This window comes from Micromys minutus (assembly GCF_963924665.1).
Source record: "Micromys minutus genome assembly, chromosome: 32".
NCBI lineage: Eukaryota > Metazoa > Chordata > Mammalia > Rodentia > Muridae > Micromys > Micromys minutus.
In genome coordinates, this window is record NC_137967.1 from 4,431,872 (window position 1) to 4,457,081 (window position 25,210).

At 54.0% G+C, this 25,210-nt stretch overlaps 3 protein-coding genes across 5 annotated transcripts; 1 reads left to right on the forward strand and 2 right to left on the reverse strand.

The window, feature by feature from the left end:
• Positions 1 to 91: 91 nt before the first annotated feature.
• Positions 92 to 5,149, reverse strand: CA11 (carbonic anhydrase 11). Of its 3 annotated transcripts, XM_080909000.1 has the most exons (9): positions 4,762 to 5,149; positions 4,601 to 4,675; positions 3,731 to 3,873; positions 2,057 to 2,242; positions 1,755 to 1,850; positions 1,568 to 1,640; positions 1,080 to 1,234; positions 833 to 998; positions 92 to 227 (listed from the first exon to the last, which is right to left on the reverse strand). In XM_080909000.1, exons 1-9 carry the CDS (start codon positions 4,826 to 4,828, stop codon positions 202 to 204), a joined length of 987 nt encoding a protein of 328 aa, XP_080765126.1. In that variant the 5' UTR covers positions 4,829 to 5,149; the 3' UTR covers positions 92 to 201. The 3 variants fall into 3 exon arrangements, with proteins under 3 accessions (XP_080765126.1, XP_080765128.1, XP_080765127.1); XM_080909002.1 differs by lacking the exons at positions 4,601 to 4,675; positions 4,762 to 5,149 and adding an exon at positions 4,400 to 4,495; XM_080909001.1 differs by lacking the exons at positions 4,601 to 4,675; positions 4,762 to 5,149 and adding an exon at positions 4,390 to 4,451.
• A 4,333-nt stretch (positions 5,150 to 9,482) lies between these two features.
• NTN5 (netrin 5) lies at positions 9,483 to 17,562 on the reverse strand (the record flags this gene model as incomplete). The annotated part of the gene is made up of 7 exons (XM_080909249.1): positions 9,483 to 9,904; positions 11,410 to 11,490; positions 11,903 to 11,956; positions 12,287 to 12,436; positions 12,611 to 12,799; positions 15,651 to 16,295; positions 17,559 to 17,562. 7 exons carry the CDS (start codon positions 17,560 to 17,562, stop codon positions 9,483 to 9,485), a joined length of 1,545 nt encoding a protein of 514 aa, XP_080765375.1.
• Positions 17,563 to 18,015: 453 nt separating this feature from the next.
• Positions 18,016 to 23,045, forward strand: LOC308413560 (galactoside 2-alpha-L-fucosyltransferase Sec1-like; the record flags this gene model as incomplete). Its single annotated transcript, XM_080908595.1, has 2 exons — positions 18,016 to 18,112; positions 22,024 to 23,045. The coding sequence occupies 2 exons, from the start codon at positions 18,016 to 18,018 to the stop codon at positions 23,043 to 23,045; spliced, it is 1,119 nt and encodes a 372-aa protein (XP_080764721.1).
• Positions 23,046 to 25,210: the final 2,165 nt, after the last annotated feature.

The window sequence follows — 25,210 nt, forward strand, 5'->3', positions numbered from 1 at the left end:
AGGTTAAGGCAAAAAGAAGTGGGCTTCGGGAAGGATTTTTTTTTAACATCTCGATATTTCTCAATCGCGACTGATAATCAAACCACCGAGAAACTGGAAACATTCAGTCCCTTTAATAGCTTTGCTTTGGGGGAGGGGGTGAGTTCCCCTCTCCTGGTGAGAAAACTCAGAACAGGCGGGCGCAATCCTTCTTGGGGAGTCTCAGCGACCGTGAGAACCACCGTCCACTGCAAAAGAAAGCACCGGCTTGAGGGGTGTGGGAGCTGACCGCATAGGGCTCTACTTACAGTCAGGCTGCTAAGGGGGAATGGAATATACCAAGTCCGTGAAAATAGTCAGCTCCTGGACCAAACCGTATAGGGAGGGAAGGCCACAGGGGACGTGCAGATTAGGCTGGTTTGCATAAAGGTAGTAACGTAAAGAGGATATGGTCATCTGAGCTGCACCATGTAGAGAAACCAGACAAGAGGCCAACAGATTTCCCGGGGCAGAACCACAGTAAGGAAGACAGAGGGATTGTACCACGCTGATGCTCAGAAAGGGGATAGCTGTCAAAACTACAGCCCTCAGTAGGGTCGTACCATTCGTAAACAGGTGACTTGGACCGTACCATCTTGCAAAGCGACGGTAGGCAGAGGGCATGGACCAGTACGTCACAAGGAAAACAGAGGGTGTCAGGCTTTACACTAAGTTGCAAAGAGGGGTGGGCTGCACCACGCTGTTCCACATGGAGAGGTGAGAAAGGACGAGGGACGTGTCACACTGAGACACCACTGGGAATAAGTGCAGACTATCAAGACCGTGGAGAAGGAGGGTACACCATTAAGCATACCATGCAGGCGATAGTTGGGGCCTCGGCAGCGCCTCTCGGGGTGCCGGGGGTCCCTGTTGCCCCTCAAGGCTCTGTGGGCCAGGGGCTGCAAGGGCCGGCCATTACCACTGAGGCTCTGGAAGATCTGGGAGGGGGGATTCTGGCTCAGGAGTCTCAGGGAGTGCATCTGCCTCAAGAGAAACCACGGGTGAGTGGAAAGGGACGGTGCTCATGGTGGGGGTAGCATGCACACATGGGGGTCAGTCACCTGGAGGGAGGTGATATTGAGAGCCCTGTCGATGAGGATCCAGGTGACAGTCTCAGAGCAGGGAGGAGTGCTGAGAGATCCCTGATAGGTGATGAAGCCGAAGGATTCTGGGAACAGGAGCTCCAGGCTCAGGTCTTGAAGAAAGTAGGCATCATCTGTGCAGAGAGCAAGCCCATGTGAAAGTGGGCGCCTAGGGGGCTCACAGGTATGCAACGAACACAGCGGGGCTTGGTTATTTTTGTCATAGTGTGGGGACTGAACCTCTAAGGCTTCAGACAGTGCTGGGCAGGTACCACTGAGGCAGGCGCCCAGCCCCTCTATGAGGGATTCTAACAGGCAAGCATCCCCAGCCGTTCTTCCCTTTCTGTCTTCACACTAAGTAGCCCAGGCTGGCCTTGAGCTCACGCTAAAGCCCAGGCTGGCCTTGTCACTCTCCTTCTTCAGCCTCCCTAGTAGCTGAGACTCCAGCCCTAAACGTGGGGACTTACTTTTGTAGGAGATTCGGGTGATCGTGTCCCGGTTGAGGAGGCGACTGAGGAACGGGTTGGAGCTGCCAGCGACCTATGCAGGAGGCACGAGGCGGGGAAGACGGGGAAGACGGCAGCCCAGAGCTCCACAAGCACCCCCACCCCCAGGCTAGTCTCCCAGCCTCCCCCTCATACTCCCCTCCCTCACGTTGACAAAGAGGCTGAGAATGGCCAGGCCGTTGGGGCCCCTTGAGGCAGCGCTGAGGTTCCCGTAGAGTTCTTGGTTGAAGTGAATTAGCTGCACCTGGGGAGAGTAAGCGGGCACACAGAGAAGGGGTCTTAGCGGAAGGCACAGAGGGTGGATGGTTTCAGCTCTCAGGGCTTTGGTGTCCGCGCTTGCACCAGGGATTAGTACTTGGGGTAGGGAGGGGCAGCCCTGAATAGAAGGATGGGGTGAAGCATAAGAAACCAGGGTGATCTAGCGTGGACTGCCAGGTTCGGGGTCACCACCTCAGCGGAGAAGCCTTCGTGGTTGATCTGGTGTTCAGAGCCGGCACCATCTCGAGCTCCGAACAGCAGCCGCAGTTCACTGAGTCGGTGGCTATAAAGAAGGGGACCCCCAGACACGTTGACCACAGGCCGGGATGCAGGCAGGAAGGACACATGACGGCCAGTGTTGTACAAAGTTCCCCGGAGCTGCAGAAGAGGGATATTATAGGAGGACACGGGAGATGAGCCTCTCCCATCCTCCACTCCTATCATTCCGAGTCCAACGGTTATTATTATTATAGCTTGGGTATCAGCCCCTCCACGGGAGCAGACCACATCTTCTGAGGTGCTAAATGCTAATGACTTAATTCAGTTAACAGGCACTGAGCCAGGAGTGCTGTTTCAGGCTTGTAATCCCAGCCCTGAAGAAGCTGAGGCAGGAGGATTGCCATGAGTTCAAGTTCAAACAGGGCTACAGAGTGAGTTTATCCAAAAAGACAGAACAAGAAAAACACATAAAGGCCTGTGGTTTATAGTTCAGGGTGTGAAGCGCTTGCTGTGTAAGGGAGAAAAAAAGCCACAAAATTATCCTCTGACCTCATATGCCCCTCCCCCCAATATCATACACAACAGTATTCTGAGGTTTTTTTAAAAAATAAAAATATTGAATTGCTACTCTATCTGCAAATAAAGCAATGGGGGGGGGGCGTGGGGACTGGGACTACAAAATTGGCTGCTCAGTGGTGACACCTGAGCTCAACTAGGAGGGACAGAGACTGGTGACATGGTATAATGGGGGGACCAGCTTAGTTGAAGTCAGGGAAGACATCCCTGAGGGAGTGACACTTGGACAATGGAAGGATAAACAGCGGGGAAAGGTATTCCAGGAAGAGGGAAGGACATGGGTGGAGGCTCCGAGCAGACCTGTGGAACTGGAAAGAATCTAGTGAACAACGACAGATACGTTAATGCCCCCCCATCCCCCGCCACCCCGGGCCCTGATGCCATGTCCTGCGGGCAGTTATGGGGCTTCACCACAGTTTATTTTTTGTTGGCTTTTTGAGACAGGCTGGCTTGGAACGGTCCTTCCCCCTGCCCCAGCCGCCTAGGTAGCTGCACTCCACAAGGGGGGTGGGGCCTTGGTTTGATGGACGGCAGGAGGTAGAGCTGAAGGCCTGGTGGGAGAACTGGATGAGGGTGGACAATGGAGGGGGAGGAAGGGGAGAGGACAAGAAGACTCCTTGCGAGCCTAGTGAGAAAGCCGGTCTGAGGTACAGCCTAGAAAATGGCCGAGGCTTTTGGCTCATGGTGCCAGAGCTTCTACCGAAAAGGCACAGCTGAGAGGGTTCTTATACAGACACTGAGACCGAGTCACTTGTTCGGATGGCTGTGTGACCCTAGGCAAGTATCATTAACTCTCTGGGCCACAGCAGAAGGCTAACAAGATAGTACCTATTTTGTAGGCTATTGTGAAGATTAGTGGGTTTGTTCAGCTTTTTCAAATGCTTGGCGTGAGCTGTCTTCCGTTTTCACTGCTTGGGTAAACAGGCAAGTGGAGGAAAGCCGTGGGGGTGAGCTTCAGAGGATAAGGAGCATTCTTTCCATCTTGCCAGTACTTTTTATTCCACATAGCTCACCATCCACCTCAGCACATGTCCTCTCTGCTCAGACCCGCTCCATTGCAAAGCTCCTTACCTTCTCTCCCCCGGTGCTGAGCCTGAGCGGGGGCAGGAAAGGGTCATAAAGAACCCGCTTCAGCTCCACATCCACGGGGCTCTGCCGCTTCCCCACAGCGCACAGGCTCCAGGCAGCGTTCACCAGGCCCCAGAAGGGAGGCCCTGTGGGAACAGAAATAGGCTGGGTTCCAGGCAGGACCTGCTGTGTGGATTCAGGCAGGGATAACCCCAGGTGAAGGAAGAAAGAGGGAGAAAATCTGTAGCTTTGGGTCTAAGAGAGAAAGCAAGTGAGAGCCAGAATCCCGATTCCTAGAAAAATTCTGGAATCCTTTCCTGGGAGCTCATGATACCTCCAAGCCTTTCCTATATTGTTCCCATCTTTAAAAGGGCTTTGTAAAAACAGAACTACAACTCCCAGTAGGCCTCAGAGGTGAAAACTCATCAATCTCCGGTCTGCCCCGTAGCCCCATGGGAGTTGTAGTTCTTATAGTCTCCTAGGTCCCACAGCTGGATAAGACTATTGGGGGAGAAGAGTTATAAAAGAGGACTTCGAAGCCCCGGGCGAGGGGGCGGGACAGGGACCTGAGCTACCGCGTCTGTGCCTTCCAACAGGAATAGGACCTGTCCATGGCTGCAAACACACACATCTCTCCACCCCCACACTTTCCTTGCACTCACTCCCACTCACTACTTGAAATGCGCATGTATAATGTCCCATGGTGAGCCGCTGAGGTTCAGAGGCTGGGCCCCACTCCTGAGGGAAGAAGGCAGGGGCTGGGAGCCTTGGTCCTGTGGAAGATGAGAGGTTCGAGGACCCAGACTCCCGAATCTGGGGGAAGCGGCGCCTAGGGCTATGGGGTCGGGCTCTGGGTCTCCACCCTGTTTGCACCTGGCACGAAGTTTCCCTGGAGATTCTCCTTGTAGCTCCACCAGTCCTCGGGATCAGGTGCAGGTCCGATGTGAGCTGGGAAGACAGCAGCTGCATCCCTCGCCTAGGCATCCCACTCCGCCCCTCCCTCAAAGGATGCTGCCAGGACCCCCAGGTCTTACCTGCCGCTCCCAGTGCGGCCCAGAGTACCAGCGCTAGAGGGGCGCTCAGGCGAGCGGCACCCCCCATCCAAGAGGCCTCGGAGCAACCCTTTCCCAGCGCCCGATCCCCTAGCTCTTCCCTCCCCTTCTCCTGGGACTTCCAGCCTGGCTGTCCCCAGAACGGGAGCTCCAGCTCCCGAGATGCAGGGGCTGGGACCGTGCACCCCAGAGCCCGTTTGACGCTCACTCCTCCGCCCGCCTGGGCCCGCGCCCTGCACTCTCTCTACCTCCCGAAGCTGCAATCGCCCTCGCCGGCCCGGGGTCCCTCTCGGTGCCAATGCACACCCCCTCTTCGCTCTCAACCAGCGAACCGGCCGCGCACTCGCCGCGTGCGCTCCTCTCCCTCTGCCTCCTCCCTCTCCCTGCCTTCTCTTCTTCCCTCCGTCCTCTTCCTCCTCCCTATTCGGCTCAGCCTTCCCTTCTTCCTTCTATCTCACCTCCTCCCTCGCCCTGCGCTGCCTCTCCCTCTTTCCATCTCCACCTCCCCTCTTCTTCCCCACCCCCCCTCCATCACCTCTGGTCCTGCTTCCCTCTTACCCACCCACTTGCTCCCACTGGTTTGATTTTGGCGGGGGGGGGGGTCTTCGCAGTAGAAAGGGCCGCACCCCTGGGCCCAACCCTGGAAAGGGAGGTGCAGTGCAGCCAACGGAGCCCGAGGCCCCCAGCTCCAGGTGCCAAGACTAGAAAGGACTGGGCGCTAGGGGCTTGGCATGCAGAAAACCTTCTGGCCAGGGGAGGCAGAGGCTTGGGGGACTCGAGGGTGAGGAGAAGGCTAGAGGTGAGCTGGTGTTGGGAAGGAGGGACAGGGAGGGACTGAAAGAGGAGGAGGGAACAAGAGGTCAAGTAGCAGGGAAAGACAGAGAAATAGACACCGGGAGACTTCGTGGTCAGAACCGGGCAAGAAGGAGAGACAATAAAGAGACATAGAGAGATGTGCTTAGAGATGAGCAAGCAAGGCGCTACACAGAAAGGAAAGAGAGACAGAGAGAGACTAAAAAGCATGATATCAGGTCACAGGAAAAGAGGCAAAGATATATAAATACAGAGACCGGGCTGGAGAGGTTGCTCAGTGGTTAGAGCACTGACTGCTCTTCCAGAGGTCCTGAGTTCAATTCCCAGCAACCGCATGGTGGCTCACAACCATTTATAATGGGACCCAAATGTCCCCCTCTTCTGGTATGTCAGGAGACAGCTACAGTGTACTCATATACATTAAATAAATAAATCTTTTAAAAAATTACATAGACCAAGCATGGTGGCTCACACCATCAAAGCATCCAGGAGGCTGATTTGAAGTCATCCTATGCTACATAGTAAGACCTTGTCTGAACAAAACAACCAACAGCTCACAGGAAACAAGAATGAATAAGTCACAGGACAGAGAGGTGGAGAGAGGCAAGCCCCAAGAAATATATTAGCAAAAAGGCTGGAGCCAGAGTCCAAATGGATGCAGATACAGAGACACTTAGGGGCAGGATAGAGATCATCCAGGCAGGGAATGGAGGACAAACAGAAATCCAAAGATACACAGACACCAGGGGCCTATATACAGAGTCACTCGTGCATAGAGCAAAACCGAAGGACACGAGCCCAGGCAGAGGAGAGCACCTAGAACAGAGGGAGGCAGGCAGGCAGAAGTGCTGAGCTGGAGAAGCTCATGCTGGAGACCACCATGTCTCCAAAAGCAAAACAGCACAGAAAAGGTGAACGGAGTGGGGGGATGGGGGGCACACGGGAGAGAGAGAAAGCACAGACCCGAGGGCACTGGGAGAAAGATCTGGCTGTGTGCGCTTCTCTCAGCCCCGAAGCTACCCACAGCGTGGGGTCAGCATCAGTCCTGTTCCACAGATAGAATTAGGGGTCGGAATGCAGCAACACCTGCTGCGGTGAGCTGACTAGTGTTCACTAAACAAGACGTGGAACCCAGGAATGGGTTTTATTTGACAGAGGGGTCTTAGCTTGTGTGATTAAGGTATTTTTCACCCCCCCCATTGTTGAAGATGATCCCAAGACTTAATATATGCTAGGTAAGCACTCCAGCTGAGCCACGCCCTTGCCCCTCACTGGCGGAGTCTAGGCATGTCTATTTCTCTACTGTCTCTACAGAATCTCTACTGTCAAGCCAGGCCCCCAGGCTCTGGCCAGGGAATTCTAGAATAGCAGTCTTCAGAGAAGGCACATCACTAGACCGCCTGTAACTTTTTCTTTTGACAGTTTCTCACTGTGTAATGGAGACAGAACTGAATTCATTCTAGTTCAGGGGAGCCTTGAACTTTTCATCCTCCGTGTTCCATGTAGACGGGATGACAATCCTGTACCACCGTGCTGAGGTGTCGTTTGAGATGAACTCATTATTATTAGAATGGATCACATCAAAGAACAACTATCCTTAATAGCCAAGACAGGAAGATTCAAGATAGAAGCCTGGGGAACTGGAGATGTCTCAGTGGTTAAGAACCCTGACTGCTCTTCCCAAGGTCCTGAGTTCAAATCCCAGCAACTACATGGTAGCTCACAACCATCTGTAATGAGATCTGATGCCCTCTTCTGGTGTGTCTGAACACAGCTACAGTGTACTCATATGAATAGAATAAATAGAAAATAATAAATAATAATTTAATAATAAATAATAAATAGAAAAGATAATTATTTTTTTGAACTCAAGACCTCTGGAAGAGCAGTCAGTGTTCTTAACCACTGAGCCATCTCTCCAGCCCTAAATCTTAAAAAAGACAGAAGCAGATACTGGAATTAGATGGCCACAAGTCAAGGGCCACAGATAGCCCCATATTCTGGAAGAGGCAGGGTGACCCTTTCTAACACTTTAGTGTAGTCCTACCAACATCTTCCTTTTCAATGTTCAATTCTAAAATGTGAGTTGGCCCACCCCTTTAATCTCAGCACCCAAGAGGTAGAGGCAAGCAGTCTCTGAGTTTGAGGCTAGCCTAGTCTACAGAGTGAGTTCTGGGGTAGCCAGGGCTACACAGAGAAACCCTGTCTCAAAACAAACAAACAAACAAACAAAAAACAGCCAACAAAACAATTATAGAATGTGGGACAAGTGTCTGTTTTCTTAAGCCATATACTGCAGTGAAAAGTAGGGTTTTGAGACAAAGTCTCCATGTATAGTCCAGGCTGGTCTTGAGCTCCTTCCCTGTCCCAGCCTTCAAGTGCTGAGATTACAGGTGCATGACAGACCTTGCTTGAATCTCTCTGCTACACCAGGCCTTTAACCTCTGGACTTTCACTGTAGGTCTTGAGCTAGGGTCTCTGGTAGCCCAGGCTAGCCTCTAACTCATTATGTAGGTGAAAATGAACTTTGGATCCTCCAGCTTTATAACTCTCCAGTGCTGGGTTGACAGGTATTTAGCACTACACCTGGTTTACAGTGGGGCTTGCTGGGGATCAAACCAAGAGCCACATGCTTACTTGGCAAGCACTGTATGATCTGAGCTCCAGCCCAGCCTGTCTCTGGATCTTTCCAAAAACTTTTCACTCCATCTGGAGTTCCCTTTCTCCTCTTTCTTGTGGGCAAATTCCTTCTAGAACAACTGTAGACTTCAGGAGATGCTCCACCACCACCACAATAAAGTCATTTGGCTATGCTGGTGAGGTGGACAGAATGTCTGTCTCTTTTGAGGTCTGGTGGCCACCTGTGCCACCCCCATTACTGTGAATAGGCAAGCAGGGCTGATGCCCGGAGGGAGGGAAGGGAAGGGCCCGGTCGGCAAGTGATACAGCAGATGTGGATTTCACACCAATTTGCTTCGGCTGTAAGAAACAAAGTTTGAGTCACAAGGAACACATAAGGCTCGCCCTGCGCTGGGCTTTCATCTCCTACATGCAGGCTCTTTGGTGGGAGGCGGCAAACCCAAGCTCCAGCAGCTCGGGTGGTTCCCACAACCCCTGTGAACTTCCTTAACCCTCTCTCCCTGCCCTCAACGCCCACCCACTACATCGGGATCCTAGCAAGGTCCTCACAAAGGGAGGGAGGCCTCTGGGTATTTAAGTAGTAACAGGAAACTCAGTGTGCTTGCTCTGGGCCAGGCCTGTTCCAAAAAGCCTTAATGTAGATCGGTAGGTATCATCTTCAAACTGCACTTGTTAAATAATTCCTGGACTCCTGATAATTCTGGACTCAGCTTCTAAGTCCTGAAAGGTCTATGGCTCTAGACTATATTTCAAGACTAGGTGATATTTGAAGCCTCCCCCTCCCCCATCGGAATAAGAAAGTATTTAAATGCTAACCTTCTTAGATCTGAGAGGAATGGGTCCCTCTGTCAGATTTCTTGACTTTCCCAGCCATACCTAGTCAATTGTCTTTTGGCTAATCATCAAGCAACGCGAATCTAACTAGAACCCAGTGCCTCCACTGACGTCCTTTCACTTCCGGGTACACTGGAGACGTTCTCCCAGGCAACTTACTTAGAACGTAAGCTTGGCATATCAAGGCCTTTCTCGGTGGCCTTCGAAAGACACTCCCACAGTTGTGCAGACACAATTCCACAAGACACGAAACTTTATTGTGACAAATAACCTTTGAGGCTCCCAAGCCAAAGCAGTAACTTCCGGTCCCAAAGGCCTGCTTCCGGCCTTTCCCTAAAGGTCGCTCGCGCTCACGTGGCCGAGGCACCTGCGAAGTGACGTCACGAGCGCCGCAGCTTCTGATTGGCTCTTCCGACTCACACCTTCCTTAGTGGCTCGCTTTCGTGCCTGGGCCCAGGGCTTGGCGTGGGTGGCTGCAGGCCTCGGCAGGCGCCACCGCGCTCCTTCTGTTGCAGCCGCCGCAGCGGCCGGGCCCAACGTGGCCTCCAGGGCAGCGCGAGGCCGTGGCGGTTGAGGACGAGGCGCGCAGGGTCAGCGTGGGTCTCCGCAGCACTGCCCAGCAGGAGGTAGTGAGCGCCAGGGCGCAGGCGCAGGCAGCCGCAGGACAGGTCGGCACGGGGCACCCAGGCCTCCTGGCCGCCGCGGCGCACGGGCCACGCACGCTGCTTGAACACAGCCAGCACGTGCACGGCCAGACGCCACCACTCGGGGCCTACCGCCTCGGACGACGACGATGACGCCGAAACCTGTGCGGACTCTGCAACCTGGGCGTGCAGAACTGTGGGAAGACACCATGTCAGGCAAGTGGGAGGCTGGCCCTGAGAGGTGAGGGCAGGCCTCATGGAGGTGACACCGCCATGTGGCAGTGGGAAGGGGCAGGCAGGGGCCCAGATCGCTGGTTCCCGACTTGTGGGTTGTGACCCCCTTGTGGGACTAGTGATCTTTTAACAGGGGTCGCCTGAGACCACAGGAAACACCGATACTTACATTGTGATTCATCAGCAGTAACAAGGTGACAGTTAAGAGGTAATGACGAGAATAATTTTATGGTAGAAGGGTCACCACATCACGAGGAACTACATTTGGAAGGTTGAGAATCACTGGTCTGGGTGTATTAAAAGGAGGCCAGGATCAAAGTTGGGAAGAAAGTATGCAGGGGTCTAGGGTGGTGGATGCCAATGGTGTGTGAGGTGGTGGGAGGGGAGAAATTCAGGATTATGGTTGTAAGGGCCATGTGAGTTGCAGGACCTGGGTGTGGAGGGTGAGGGGAGTGGGAAGGTCTGCCCAAAAATGGGATCACAAAGAGTATGTGAAGCGGGGTTTCAGGGTTGTGGTTAAGAAGGTTGATGGAGGCCGAGGTTCAGAGTGACGCTCACTAGACATCAGTCAGGGAGAGTATCCTAAGAGCTTCAGATAATGCTGGCTGGAGCTATTGGAGTCATATTACTATTACCAGGAGCCTCAAGATTCCGGGGTTCCTTTTTTGGCAACGGGGTCTCACTAAAACGTCAAGGCTGATCTAGAATGTACTCTGTAGCCTAGGCCGACCCAGAATTCATTGCAGTCTTCCTGCTCCAGCCTCCTGGGAACTGGGGATTTTGAGCCTGCACCAGGATTAGTGTAACAAGGGTGAGAAGATCCCAGGAAAGGCTCCGGGATGAATTGGCCCAGATAGTGAGTGCTAAGGCCTGAGACTTGCCTGATGTCATGCTACTTTGAATGGGTGCTGTGGAGGGGGAGGGCCAGGAAGACCTGTGGGTTAGGCTCTGGCTAGCAAGGCAGATCTGTGGGGGTCAGTGCCTCTGAGAAGAGGCTGGGAGAAGCCCCCACCTCAAAGATGTGTGATACTGAAGTCAACTGATGATACCAAGGGCAAAGGGGCCCATGCTCCAGGACAGAAGGACGTGACCAGGAGTGGTTTGTACTTTTCTGGCTAGGCCTGGCCCCATCTGAGAGCTGAGCTCTTGGGCCTCAGGGTTGGGCTCTGCTGTGCATGGATGGGGAAGGGGGCAAAGGCTCAGATTTGAGACTGGAGGGAAAATGGGATCTGACAATGCCTCCTCTTCATCCCGCTCCTTCCAGCTGTCAGAGAGGTCAGGCTAACAGACAGGATGCACAGCAAGCGTGGGAATATGGGAGACGAAAAGACACAGGAAGCAGGGGGATTCCCCCCACTGTCTCCTGCCATTGTTCTCTCTTCTGTCTCATCCCTTTAGGGTCTAACATCCTTTCCTATGCACGGTAAGGACGGGGAGCAGACAGGCCTGCTTTCTTCTCACTTACCGTAATCCTGCTGACAGTACCTCTGCAGGGTCATGTGCACAGAGCTGACGGAGACATTGCAATAGTCTTGACACTGTGGGTCTGGAGAGGGTCATGCTCTCTGCAGTGAACTACCATGGTCTGGAACACAGCCAATCTCCCCACCCCATCTTCCCACCCCATTTCCACAGACAGCTGGACTGTCTGCACCCTCAAGAAGGCCTGGAGGCCAGTCATGGCCGTGCATGTCTTTGATCCCAGCACTGGGGAGTTCAAGGCCAGCCTGGTCTACAGACCAAGTTCTACTAGGGCTAACCAGAAAAACCCTGTCTCAAAAAAAGAACAAAACAAACAAACAACCCCCCAAAAAACCCATAAACAAACAAACAAACAAACAAACGAATAAACAAAATAAACCAACTATCACCACCAGAGATGGGCTAGGGACCCTCTGGACCCGGCCATCTTATCCTGGAGCCCCTTGCTGCTGGGAATGTCTCTGCCAACCCCTTACCTGATTGGGACGCAACAGGAGTAGTAGCAAGGGTGGTTGTTGCCTCTGGAATTCCTGTCAGACCAGAGGAGAAATGCAACTTAAACTCCAGGAATCACCACTAGGAATCCAGGCATACAACTCTCAAGGGTACAACCATCCTTTACCCTCACCAGGACCCACCCACCCCTTCCCCCCTAAGAACAGGAGTGCAAAACCTCAGCCTTCTTTCTGAGACTGAAGAGTCGGTAGTTTCCAATCCCAAATCTCAGAAGATTCAGGTTCGTCCACTGCCACCCAAAAGCCAAAGCCACACGCTGCAGTTGTTCCCTGAAACCTGAACCGTCACTCCCCCCCCCCCCCCCCCAGTTCAGGGCTTACAGTGTCGTATGCTGCAGGACTCACGTTGGCAGGGTATCCTGGGCGAGCGGCTCTGCTGGAACCCGGGTCCACAGTGATTGCAGGTCAGGCCTGTGACCCCTAACTTGCAGGAGCACTGACCACTGGTCTGGTTGCACATCCCTCCTGTTGCTCCAATTGGGTGGCAATGGCAGGCTTCATGACAAAATGGATGAGTTACTTGGGGCCAATAAACTGCTTACAAAATCCATGTCCCATTCCCCAAACCTGACAATCACCAGTGGCCTCCTTCACACCCACCTCTGTACCTGCTGTTACAGAGTCCTAGCACTGCCCTTCCCCTTTGGCTTGCCTTCAGGCCACACTCACCCCTGCATGCCTTGTGACTGGTGATGGGCTGGCTTGGGTCCCTCCAGAACCCTGGTTGGCAGTAGTGACAGTGCCTCCCAGCTGTGTGGTGGCGGCACCGCTCACACACACCCCCGCTACGGCCACCTGACAGCCTGAATAGCTCGGAGTTGAATCTGCAGCGACGGGCATGCTGATTGCAGGAACATGCTGGGGACAAGATGAGGTCAAAAACTGTCACACAGGCACATTAGGACCAGACCCGTTTCCCATGTCCGGCTTTCTTCCTACTATCCTGTTCTCAGGAAGGAATGTGGGCCTGTGTGTTTAGAGACTGCCCTTGACTCATTTCCAGTATATCTTAATCCTCTCGAGGTCAGCAGTTAGCCTGTGACCCTCTTGAGAGGTCATAGTGTGGAAAGAAAGGGCTGAGTTGAGGCAGTCCCTGCCTCTGCCCAAAGGGGACCACTCTATTAGTTCCGTACCTCTGTAGACTGCAGGATTCTCTGCCAAGGAGATTAAAATAAAGCAGCTTAGCCCAGAGTATGCGCTAGGCCTGTAAGTGCACCTGTGCACTGGGCACCATGACCAAGTGCGAGTCATTCCGGACGTCCCCGTCCCCATTCAAAGGTGGGAGACTGAGACAGAGGTGAAGTCACCCGCCCAAGGCAGCACACCCTGGAGGGGACCAGAAGCAAAGTCGGAGCTGTGTCAGTACCCGGTGAGCTTCCACAGGGCCCACATGTATGTTTTCTAGAGCATCCTTCAGACTCAGCATCTGAAGGCAGTAACTGTCCAACCCCACTGCAGGGGTCTCTTTGACCACCCCAGCCAGCACAGTAACAATCCATGGGAGGTAAGATCCAGCTGGTGCTGGTTCAGACTTTGAGAGTCTGACCCCCCCCCCAGTAGTTTTCAGGCATAGTTAATTAAGTGCAGCACAATCTGCTGAAGTTTCCTGGTGACAATGAGCTCAGTCCTGTGTGCAAAACAGCCTAAGACACTGAAACTCCTTGTAAGGTTCAAGTCTGATCTCTTGTAAAGATTTAATGGAGAAAACAAACCCAGGAGGAGGGTATAGGGCAGGATCTGGTGTGGTCTCAGCCACACGCATAGTGCAAAGGTCACCAGGATATTAAACATGCGCATTCCCAACCTTCTGAGTGGGAGACACTCGACACATCTCCCCTGTGACAGAAATCCCATGTTTTGAACATTTCTGGCTCCCTTAGTGCTCATCCATGAACATGCCTTTCACCCCCACTGCTTATGAGAAACACCAGGAAAGAGCTCTTTCCTCGTGAAGCCCCGACTGACCTAGCACTTTTGGTCTTGTTCTGTCTCCTGAGTACTGGTGGACAGGAGAGCCTACCATGCGTGGCTAGTTCTTGAAAGCTGGGCATGGTGGGCCCACTTCTGCATGGTAAGACATTGTCAAAAAAGGAAAAAGAAAGAAAACCCTAAAACAAACAACAAAAACCCACCCACATAAACCAAGGGCTAATCCAGCAACCCCAGGCCTGAGGTCCTATATGTCTACTAGGAATTCCAGAGAGATGTTAGAGCGAGGGCCTGGTCACTCTAGAAAGACTAGACTTGGGTGTTAAGAGCCTGGCTTGGCAGCTCCCTGGAGTGGAACAGAGCAGAGCAGTCATGTGCTAAGGGCAGAGGCAGCTGTATGTTCTTGAGGAACTGAGTCCCTTCCCTGAGCCTCTGTAGCTCCCTGTCCAAGGAGGCTGTCTGCTGTCTCTCGGGGGTTTGGGTGGTTCTGTGTGGCAGTGTTGCTCCAGTACCTCCATGCAGATGCAAACTTTAGCTTCTTTCTGACCCAGAGTGGGGTAATGGCTTTGCCTTATGTCATCTTCTCAAACAACATGACGGGCAGGGGACAGTCGAGCTCCCCTTCTCTAAAGCCACAGGAACGTGTCACGGCCTCATCCAGGTCCCCAGAGCTGAACTTCTCAACGTGGGTAGCTGTGGTCATACTCAGGGATGCAGCCTCCCTAGCACCCAAGCCCTGCATGAAGCCCGTCCCAGTGTCGGGACACGTGAGTTTCCTCTGCTGGTCCCTGGGCTGGTGGAGGGCAGAAGGCTGGGACACTGGTTTCCCTGAAAGCTGAGGAACGTGTGTCTGTCTGCATCTGTCTGTCAGTGGATTAATTGTCCACAGGCCTAAAAGTATTTAGGCCTTCTTCAAAGGTCAAAGACAAAGGTGGGAATCAGGGCTGATGTGTGGCTGGAGGAAGAGGCCAGGGTGCGTTCTGGGGGTGGCAGCATCTAGGAAGACAAGTCCCTAAGAACCATGTGAGCTCTGCGTCCTGCCGGGCGTCCTTCTACCTGGGGACGTTACCATAGCAGGAGCTCACAGGAGGGACAGAGCTCTGCTGGCTCGCTGGCTTCTCTGCAGCCTTAAGGACTGCACTGTCACTGTCCCCACTTTATTGGATAAAAAAGCAGGTACAGAGAGGTCAGATCCCTTGCCTGAGAGCACAAAACTGTGAGCAGAGAAGCTGAAACTAGGCCAGGCCATCTGCTGAAGCTGCTCCTAAGTTTAGGGTCACCTAGTATGGCAACACCCACTGGGAGCTGGGCAAATGGTCATAGCAGGTCACACAGTGTGGCTTTTGTTAGTGAATGAATGATAGTGAATGAGGGTCTCCTCATCCAGATAGTGGGCCGGTGGTTCACCGGAACGTTTCACCATTAAATGATCCCTATGCCGTGCCTCCCAGGAGTCTATCCCCTTGCCCAAACCCAGTGCCACACCAGACCCTGGGATGTGATTTGCCCAGGACTGCTTTGTACCCACTACTGGTTACATCTGGTGGGTGGAGTCTGTGTGTGTGTGTGTGTATGCATGTGTGTGTGTTTCTGTGTCTGATGTGCTTGTCAAACAAGGAAAGAGAACCAGGCCATAGCACAGTGTGAGGGCAAGCAAGACACAGCATTTCAGAAGGGATGAGAACACTCTGCGTGCTTTGGGACAAGGAGCCAGTGCATGTTGGCATGTTGTACAGGGGGCCCAGAGGTGCAAGGACTGGGGACAAGACCTGCAACTTACGCAAACAGGGGTGAGGGTGCTGGGGCGTGGCGGGTCGCCAGGGCCAGTCTCGATGGGACGGGCGGCAGCTCTCACATCCTGGGCCAGTGGTGTGGTGGCGGCAGCGGCAGCGTGGTGGCTGGGCCCGAGCAGCGCAGCGGGCAGCATGACCGTGGCACTGACAGCGACCTCTTACTCCAGTGGTCACCAGCCCTGCTTTCCCCCCGAACTCCACACGGAGGTAGCTGGCCACTATCCTGGTCTTGGGGCCTGGTGGGGAGTGAAAGGTTACCTTCTTGGGACTCCCCAAAACCCCAGGCCAGGCAGGCCTGCGCCATAGTGGCCTCCAGGGCCCTCCAATGGCCCAGGCAGAAGAAAGAACCAGGGCTGGAGGTCCTGCGGTGCAGAAACGCAGGGTGACGGATGTCAAGAGGAAGGAGCCGCCCAGGTCCAGGGTCAGACTTCCATTGCAGGCAGGGCCAGGTCTGACTGCAGGAAGAGCACAGGGCTGAGAGCAGGGGGCTGCGGCCTTGCCAACCAACTGGGTCACTGGTGGGAGGCAAAAGCGAGGACGCCCTCCTGGGTCATAGCAGGGGTCTGAGGTGGCGTGGCTAAGGAGGAGCAAGAGGCTGAGGGCAATGGGCAGGGTCACAGCAGTGCCGGCACCTGTGGACAGAGGTGGCAGATGGGCTCAGTCGGTCTCCACCCTGCTGAGGATTCTTGTGGACCCTGCATTCTTCCCGGTCCTTCTTGAGCCCCCTTCCCAGCTGCCTTGAAGCGAGGAAAATAGTTCCATCTGGGGAGAATTACTGTTTACATAACCCAGAGGGAAGGAACGCAAGCAAAATTGAGAATTTTGCCTGAACTAATCCAGAGCTTAACACCCCAAAGTTATCCATCGGTGTCGAGGGGCAGAGGCCCTGGGGAGAGAGTCAGGGTAGATGAGGAGCCAGCAGGACCAGCAGATGGGAAAGACCTAGGAGAGCAAGTCAAGGAAGAGATGGAAGAGCCTGGCCAAGGGAGGAAACACAGAGAAGAGGTGCAAAAACCAACATAGACCTCAGGGACGGCCAGAGGCTGGACAGGGCGGGGCAGAGGACGAGACATCCGTCCAAGATGGAGTTGGGTGGCGTGAAGCTGGGAGCTGGGGCTGGCAGGGAAGAGCAGGCGGCTCAGCCCCAGGACAGGATAGGAAGAGGCTCAAGAGGGAAGGGAGAGCTGGTGCTGCTTGGCAAGAAATCAGAACAAGCTTTGGCCCACATGGGTCAGATGGAAGTCTTTCCCACATGGGGTTCTAACCTTGTTCTCCACACCCAGGGCACGGAAGGGGGATTATTGCCAAAAAGCCCTGGACTCTCTGCCACCTACCTCAGCTCTCCACCCTTAACCCTTTCCCCTCCAGGTGTATAGCCAGGGAGCAGAACTGAGGGAAGGGCGTGGCGAGGGAGCTGGAAACCAACAACTCCTTGGAGTTGGAGAGCAGACCCCTCAGGTACTGGGAAGGCAGTGCCTGGCCTTTTTGGGGGACTCAGGGTGCTGGGACCCTGCACTTTCATTTCTGGGACTTGCTGGGAGGTAGCCCTACCTGCTACCCCAAGTCTCTGACCTGGATTCAAATTCCAACACTCCCCACAGCGCTCAGGCCCCCAGAGCAGACGGGGGAGCTGATGCTGGGTATAGATAAATGGGAGGAAAGAAGAAAAGCAGGGGCCAAGCAGTGTGTTCCCAATGCTAAGACACTTAGAAACCAGAAATCCAGAGCCCAGGGAATGTTAGGAGCCACAGGACTAAGACTCTCAACTTCCCTCGTGGGATGGGACCTTGGGACTTTCCTGAGCCTCTTGCATGTACCTTCTAAACCTCACAACCCTGTGCTCCACTGACATTTCCCATTCAGAGTGCCTCCCTTGCCCAACATAGGCCTGGCACCCATACTGTAGCATTGATGGGCCCCCACTCCCAGCCTTAGACCCTCATGCACACATTGCTTGCTGGGTAATGTCAAGGTCCTGCTTTCTGGCTCTTAACACTGAAGTATCAGGCTGTGAGTTCTCTGTGTTCTTGGGGGCCAGTGGGATCTATAAGGGACTAGGCCTGCCTGCCCCTCTTCAGCATGCCCCTCCTACCTGTCTGTTAGGGCCCAGCCATTGGTCAAACCTGCCTGGAGAAGAAAAGGGCGTCCTGTAGTCTGGCATCTTCACACTCATCTGAGGAGCAGCACTTGGTGGGCTCTCAGGAGGAACGAAGTGATGGCTGTTCTCAGGCCCAAGCCTAGTGGGGGTTCTGGGCGGGAGCTGAAAGCAGAGCCCGCAGAATCCAACACTGCCGCCCGCCCCAAACCCTAGCCAACAGCAGCCACGCTTTCCCACAGGGACCTTTGCCAGCCATGCCACCCGAGACTGCGTGGGACAAGAGCACTGTCGCCCCCAGCAGGCTTACAGCCTGGTGGCCCCGAACAAACTGGCCTAGAAGGATCCAAGCAGGTAGGGGTACAGCTGCAGCTGGGGAGGGGGGTGGGATTGGGGCCTGGCCTGTTCCCACTTGCCCCAGCCCCTCTAGCCTTAGGAGTTTAGCTTGCCAGCCCCTCCCGTCCTGCAAGCTCCTGCCACAAGTGTGTTAATTCTGTGTTAAGGTCAGTTGCTTTCAAGCTCTAGAATTCCAAGCCTCAGACCAGCTGCAGGAACCAGAGGCCAGTGCTGTTTGCAGGAAGGCAGACAGCCTGGCTCACCGTGGGGAAGAAAAGAAAGTGGCCAAGGCCAAAGGTCACTCCCCCTCACCCCATCAGTGACTGATGTTTAAGGCCCCAAGGGTTTTAGCCTGAAACATTTACCCAGCTGTTGTGTTCTGAACATCTGAGTGTTGTGGCTTCCCCTGAGCAAGATAAGAGTGTGGTTTGTTCCTGAGCCCCAGCCCGTTCACAGCTACTGGCTCCAGTGTGCAGAACTGGCCCAGGACAAGACCAGGGATCCGTCCATATTGCCTGGTGACCCTTGAGGCTGGGAGCTCAGAGGAGCAAAGGCGGGGGCAAGTGAGAGCCACAAGACCCATGCAAGTCCTCCCAGGTCTGCTCCAGCCTTGGCACCTCAGACCGCCTTCTAGACAGAAAGACAGGAAGCTAGCTGATCTGTTCTGTAGACAATTGCAAATGGCTTGCTGTGGAGCGGGGACAGGTGCTGTGGCTTCAGAAGAATGGCTACCAGGACCTCCAGAGAAGGTTGGGTCTGCTGTAGGATCCAGTGAACCAGTCTTCCTCACTTTGTTCTGAGTGCCTGAGCTGGCTGGGGGATCACCCCCAGAAGGCACCCACTGTGGGAGAGCCAAGTCCACCCAGGAATTGTCTGGTCCTCAATTCAGAGGGAGTATGGAGTGCCCCAAGTATCGAGGAGACATTAACCCTTGCAGGGCCTGGCTTCAGGAGAGCTCAAGCCTGTTCTCCACAGCAGTTCTGGCGGAGGGTCTCTGTCAGCAGTTTGAAAAGGAGGTGGGTAGCACAACCTCCGTTCTGTGGGTCTCCAGGCCTTGCGGTGGAACAGCCTCAAGAGGGCGCTCTTGGCATGGCCAGATAAGATGGCAGCAGCAGGGCACCTCCCAAAGCCAGCTCTGCTCCGTAGTGCTCTGATTGGGCTGGGAGATCAAGAGCGTGAGGCAATGGCAGGGATGAAGAAGGGGAAGCTGTGGAGAAGACAGGATGGCTTGCTTGGTCAGGTTAATAAAAGTCAGGCCCTGCGATACAGGAGTAGCGGAGCTGAGGGAGCCTGCCCCACACCGAGGCTTGGACAGAGAGGAAGCAGGAGAGAGGTATCCTTAGGTGGAGCAGACGCCTGAAGACCTTGAGGGGCCCTGAGAGAGCTGGAGTCTGGGTGTATAAAGAGGACTCTCGAGGAGGAGGTCGTTCACCCTGTCCTTTGGGTGGTCACCGTGTTAGCTTTTTCTTCTGCTGCTGTGACAAATACCATGACCAAAAGCAACTTGGGGAGGAAAGGATTTATCTCAGCTTGAAGTTTACCATCAATCATAAATGGAAGTCAGGACAGGAGTTCAAGGCAGGAACTTAGAGGTAGGGACTAGAGCAGAGACCGTGCAGCAGTGCTGTGTAGTGGCTTGCTCTGTGGTTTGCTCCTCTATAATTAAGAGCCATAAACTTCCCTATAGGCCATCGATTAAAAAGGTCCCAAGTAACTTGTCTCCAGTTGATGAGAAAAACTCACCAGCGTAGATGAGGTGCATCTCAGAGTCCGAATAAGCCCAGGGTGCCGAGGCAGAACCTGCAGGTTAAGACACTGGTTTCCTCACTGAGGGCCCGCTGCACTGTGCCCAATCCAGCCAGTCAGCAGCAAAGGAAGGCAGATGGAGAAATGGAACTCTAACACTGCTGGCAGTTCCTGAAACCATCGACAGACAGGTGCTTAAGGGAACCAAAAAACATCCACATGGACACCTTATGAGCCATGACAGCATTGTTCATCACTGGCAGGAAATGAAAATAACCCATACAAGCTATCGTCGTGACAGGCCAAAGATGGGTGGGAGTCACCAGGCCAAACACTACACTTCTGTGTACTAACCATGTGGCTCAGCGAGCTGTGGAGATGAAACCAGCTTAGCTAAATAAGGCAGCAGGTGGGACACAGCGGGAGTTAGTCAGCTCTGGGCACACTAGAAGTCACACTGGTGGAACTAGGAGAACGCTGACATGGGTGGGTCCTTGGGTATGCAAATTCTGCCCCAGCAAAGTGATTGCCAGGAAACAGGCTAAACACAGACCTATGTATAAAGGCCAAAATGATAAAGCCTACCTACAATTACAGAGTGTTTTAGAAACAGGAAGTTGGCACTGCCCATCCCCCCAGTCATGGCCCAGAAGCAGGTGCTTGCCTCACTTGCTATATTTGACTGGTCTTGGCAGACACAGGTCTGCCCAGAGCTGCAGAGTCAGGAGCTCTGGGCAGCTTGAGTCTGTTGTAACACAGACAGTGAGAGGACACAATGCTCATGGGGACTGTGGCCAGCCTCATCTTACAAAAGGAGAAACCGAGGCACAGAGATTAAGCTGAGCAATGAACCTGAACCCACAGGAATTAAGACCACGCATGGCAAGTCTGATCTGTGTAGCCACAGCCCGTTCCAGCCTCTAATGCACAAGTGGAGAATTCTCCCGCCCCGCCCATGTTCTCCTAGTACAGCAGCTGGCGTGCAGTAGAATCAGTCATCCCTGTGGGCTGGGCATGATGGGAAGGTAATGGTGGTGTGGGTGTGCTGCAGGACCACAGTGGCCACGTGACACCACACACAGTGCACAGCCCTGCACGCTCTTCCATTTTCCTACATTCCTGTACAGCTTATAAATCCGGCACAGTAAGAAACAGCTTGGGCAAAGTAACTGTAATGGTGCTGTACCAAGAGCTCCATGGTGGGTGTGAGTGCCCTGCACCTGGCACACCCTGCTAGTTTCTCTGTTTTGTTTGTGTTTTCTCGGGTTTCTCTAGGTAGCTCTGGCCATCCTAGAACTCGCTCTCACTGGCCCCGAACTCACAGGGATCCACCTGCTTCTGCCTCCCAAGTGCCGGGATTAAAGGTGCAGGCCACCACTGCCCAGCCCCTGTCGGTTTTTCTATGTAAAGGAGCCTTTTCTATCACCTCTCTGACGGCTCAAACCTCTGGTTGTCATTCTTCCCTTTGGAGCCGTGAGGGGAGATGAGGGTTGCTTGAGTGCACATAGAGCTGCAGATCTCTTCAGAGGAAAGTCATTGTCAGGAGCGGATTGTCCCCTGCCACTTTGTGACATCCAGGCATTGAGCTCAGGACATCAGGCCTGCCTGGAAGTGCCTCTCCTGGCTGAGTCACCCTGCTGCCTGGATCACAGTGAGCCAGATCACAGCTAAGAGGGAAGTGTGCAGAGCACTCGGCCTGCTACACCGGACCAGGGGTGACTCACCAGAGCTGAGGTGGGGTAGTTCGGGGTGGGTGAGGTGGGTGTTAAAAGAGTTCATCACCCTCGGCATAAAACTTAGGATTTATAGATTATTTACCTCTGGAAGTCCCCACTTAATATTATCAAGCCACACTTGACCTGAGTAATGGAAACTCGAAATCAGACTGAATGAGGGGCTACTTTTGCACACCAGACTTTGATGTCCTCCCTGAAGTAACTGTTAGGATCACTGAATGGCTGCAGTCAGGTAAGGGATGGCCAGCTGGGTTTTTTCGGTGATGAGACTAGTCATGCTCATGAAGCAGGTGATGAAAGACTCAGAGGTGCAGTCAGAGCCGCCACATTGCTAACAGAGGCTGGGGCTGGTCTCAGAGCCAGACGGAAACACCTCAGTGGGCAGCTGAGTGGCCTGGGTAAGAGACTGACCCCACCATGCCTCCTGACTCCTGTCTTCTCTTACAGTCCTCCAAGGACTCAAGGCCATATGCCCGCCCCTCTCCACCCTCTACCTCTTCTTCGTGATCTTCGTGTTGTCCACCATCTTCCACTGCCACCGGCGCCTGGGTCTGGTGCCTGCCCCCTGGGCCTCATCAGCCCTTGTGGTCTTACACCCAAGACACCTGCCCCGGGAAGGCGTGTTCACCATCAACGTCAGAGGCCGGCTGGGGAACCAGATGGGTGAATATGCCACGCTGTTTGCACTGGCCAGGATGAACGGACGGCTGGCGTTCATTCCCGCATCCATGCACAGCACTCTAGCGCCCATCTTCAGGATCAGCCTCCCGGTGTTGCACAGCGACACGGCCAGAAAGATCCGGTGGCAGAATTACCATCTCAACGACTGGATGGAGGAGCAGTACCGCCACATCCCGGGACACTATGTGCGCCTCACGGGATACCCCTGCTCCTGGACCTTCTATCACCACCTGCGCCCAGAGATCCTGAAGGAGTTCACCCTGCACGACCACGTGCGTGAGGAGGCCCAGGCCTTCCTGCGTGGTCTGCGGGTGAATGGGAGCCAGCCCAGCACCTTTGTGGGTGTCCACGTGCGCAGAGGGGACTATGTGCGAGTCATGCCTAAGGTGTGGAAGGGCGTGGTGGCTGACCGGGGTTACCTGGAAAAGGCCCTGGACAGGTTCCGGGCACGTTATTCGTCTCCAGTCTTCGTGGTCACCAGTGATGACATGGCCTGGTGCCGTGAGAGCATCATGGCCTCCCGAGGGGACGTGGCGTTTGCTGGCAGTGGCCTTCAAGGGTCGCCTGCCAAGGACATCGCATTGCTCATTCAATGTAACCACACCGTCATCACCTTGGGGACCTTTGGGATCTGGGCTGCCTACCTCACAGGTGGGGATACTGTTTATCTGGCTAACTTTACTCAGCCCAGCTCCCCCTTCCACAGGGTTTTCAAGCCAGAAGCAGCTTATCTGCCCGAGTGGGTGGGCATCGCTGCTGATCTGGGACAGCTAAACAGGAACCACTGATCATGTCCCAGCCAGGGCCCCAAAGAGGCACTGGGGGGCCTTGTTGTAGTGTGCATGCTCAGAATCTCATGTGGATTTCCAGTCCTGTCTTACATGTGTCTCAGCTGAGTGACCACAGGTCAGCGATGTCACCTCACTGCCTTCCTGAAGCTCTGAGCACAGCCAGAGCTTAGCGCAGCAGCAGCACGCACAGGTGCTTTGAGCTCCTCTGCGCTCACACTGCTGGCCACCGGAGGGCTAACATCCACTCCATCTGGAGGCCAGGGGTCTCCGTGGCTGTGATAAAGCACCATGATAGTAAAGAAGTCACCTCACACCTCCACAGCACTGCACGTCATTGAGGGAGTCACAGCAGGAGCCCGGACGCTGACACAGGTGCCTTGAAGGACTGCTGCCTCACACATCCAGAGGGTGTAGAGTGACATTTCTAGTGCACTTGCCTGGAGCACAAATGCTCTCAACTACCTGAGTCCTGACTTGGGACTTGGTTACTGTCCCCTGCTCTGGTCTCATCAGGTGTGGCGGGAGCCCTGGGGTGAAGGGTGTCCTGCCCGGCTTCGTGTTTGCTTGGCCTTGCTTGAACAAAGATACAGCCCGTCTTTACTTTGCAAAACTCTAGGAAGGTAAACGGCACATTCATCCAGCAAATATTTACCGAGCTCTTGAGTGGGTTGAAGACGCCTCAGTCCCTCAGCAGGGGAGAGGAGGGGAGCCAAGTAAGCAGACACTCACTACCTAGGTTAAAGGTGACAGCCCCGTGCTCGCTCCTCAGACTCCTTTGGTGCTATGGAGATAGGGCCACTGTGACTAACTGGCTGGGGTGAGGTGGTCCTTGACACATTAGAGCGAGTGACTGCAGACACAGCCACTAAAGGCAGCATAATGGCAGAGTGGAAACCAACTTGTAAAAGTAGGCAGTACTGTGCAGTCCTGAGAACCCCATCCGTCACACAGACGCCAAGGGAGAGCAGTGGAGTACACAGCACAAGGGTGACATGCGCACCGAGGGGACATCTGCCGTGTGCTTAGCTCTCAGAGGCCTTGACTTTCATTCTCAGCAACACACACACCCCCATACTGACACACACACACACACGGCCCCCAAAAGTTAATTTGGGGGAGGATTGGGGTGAGTCAGGCAGGGTGTGACCCTCGCTATACCAGAAGCTGTCAGAGCCTGTCAGGTTCTGCAGAGAAGGACCCAAGAACTTTTGCTTAGGTGTACGTGTCCTCAGCCGTTGTGCCCTCTCATCAGTGCATCTGAACTCAGTATCATGCAGGTGAGAGAGTACTCGACGGCTCAGCCCTGATGCGCTCAGGCAGAAGTAGGCTCACGGCTGAACAGTCCTCTCCGCGCTCATCCCTGCCAGAGGGGCAGACGCTATGCGGTCTGAGTGAGGCCGAGTCCTGCCGTGCAGTGCACAGCTCTACAGCTCTCTGTGCCGGCCGCACCCTTCTCAGCTCGTGCTTCTGGGGAAATGGCTGCACTTATGAGCATGGAAATGACCCAGGCAGGGAGACACGGGTGAGATGAAGTATCCAGTAGGGTAGAGTTGTAGAGAGAAAGGGTCTGTGGATACCAGGGGCTTCGAGCAGGTCAGGGAGGAGTTTTTCTTGGGCACAAGGTTTTGATTTTTATGAGACGGTTACAGAGGGCCGGTTGGACCACAGTGTGAACACCGCCCCCAATGAATGTTACACTTAAAAAATGGCCCAGTACAGCAGATCTGGTGGGACATGCCTGCACTCTCAGCAACTGGCCAGAAGAAGCAGGGAGGTTGCCAAGATTCAGAGACCAAAATGGGAAACCATTTTGGGCTAGTGAGGTGGCTCAGTGGGAAAAGTTGCTTGCCACTAAGCTTGCCAACCTGACCTTAATTCCCCGGGGTCCATTTGACAAGAGAGGAGCCACACAGGGAGAGTGTACTCCTAAAATCAGAAGCTGACAGGTTCCTCGTCTATAGAGAAGCATTTCTTGGTGTTTACCAGCTCAGCCCTGGTTTGAATACAGAAGAATAAGGGAGTTGGACAAGAAATCTAAGCCAGAGCATTGTCCCAATGGGGACAGTGGATCATTTTGTTTTTATAACCGAACCAAGCTTTCTGGAGGATGGAAGTAGGAGGCTCAACACCACACTGTAGGCATTTATTTTTCTCAACAAACT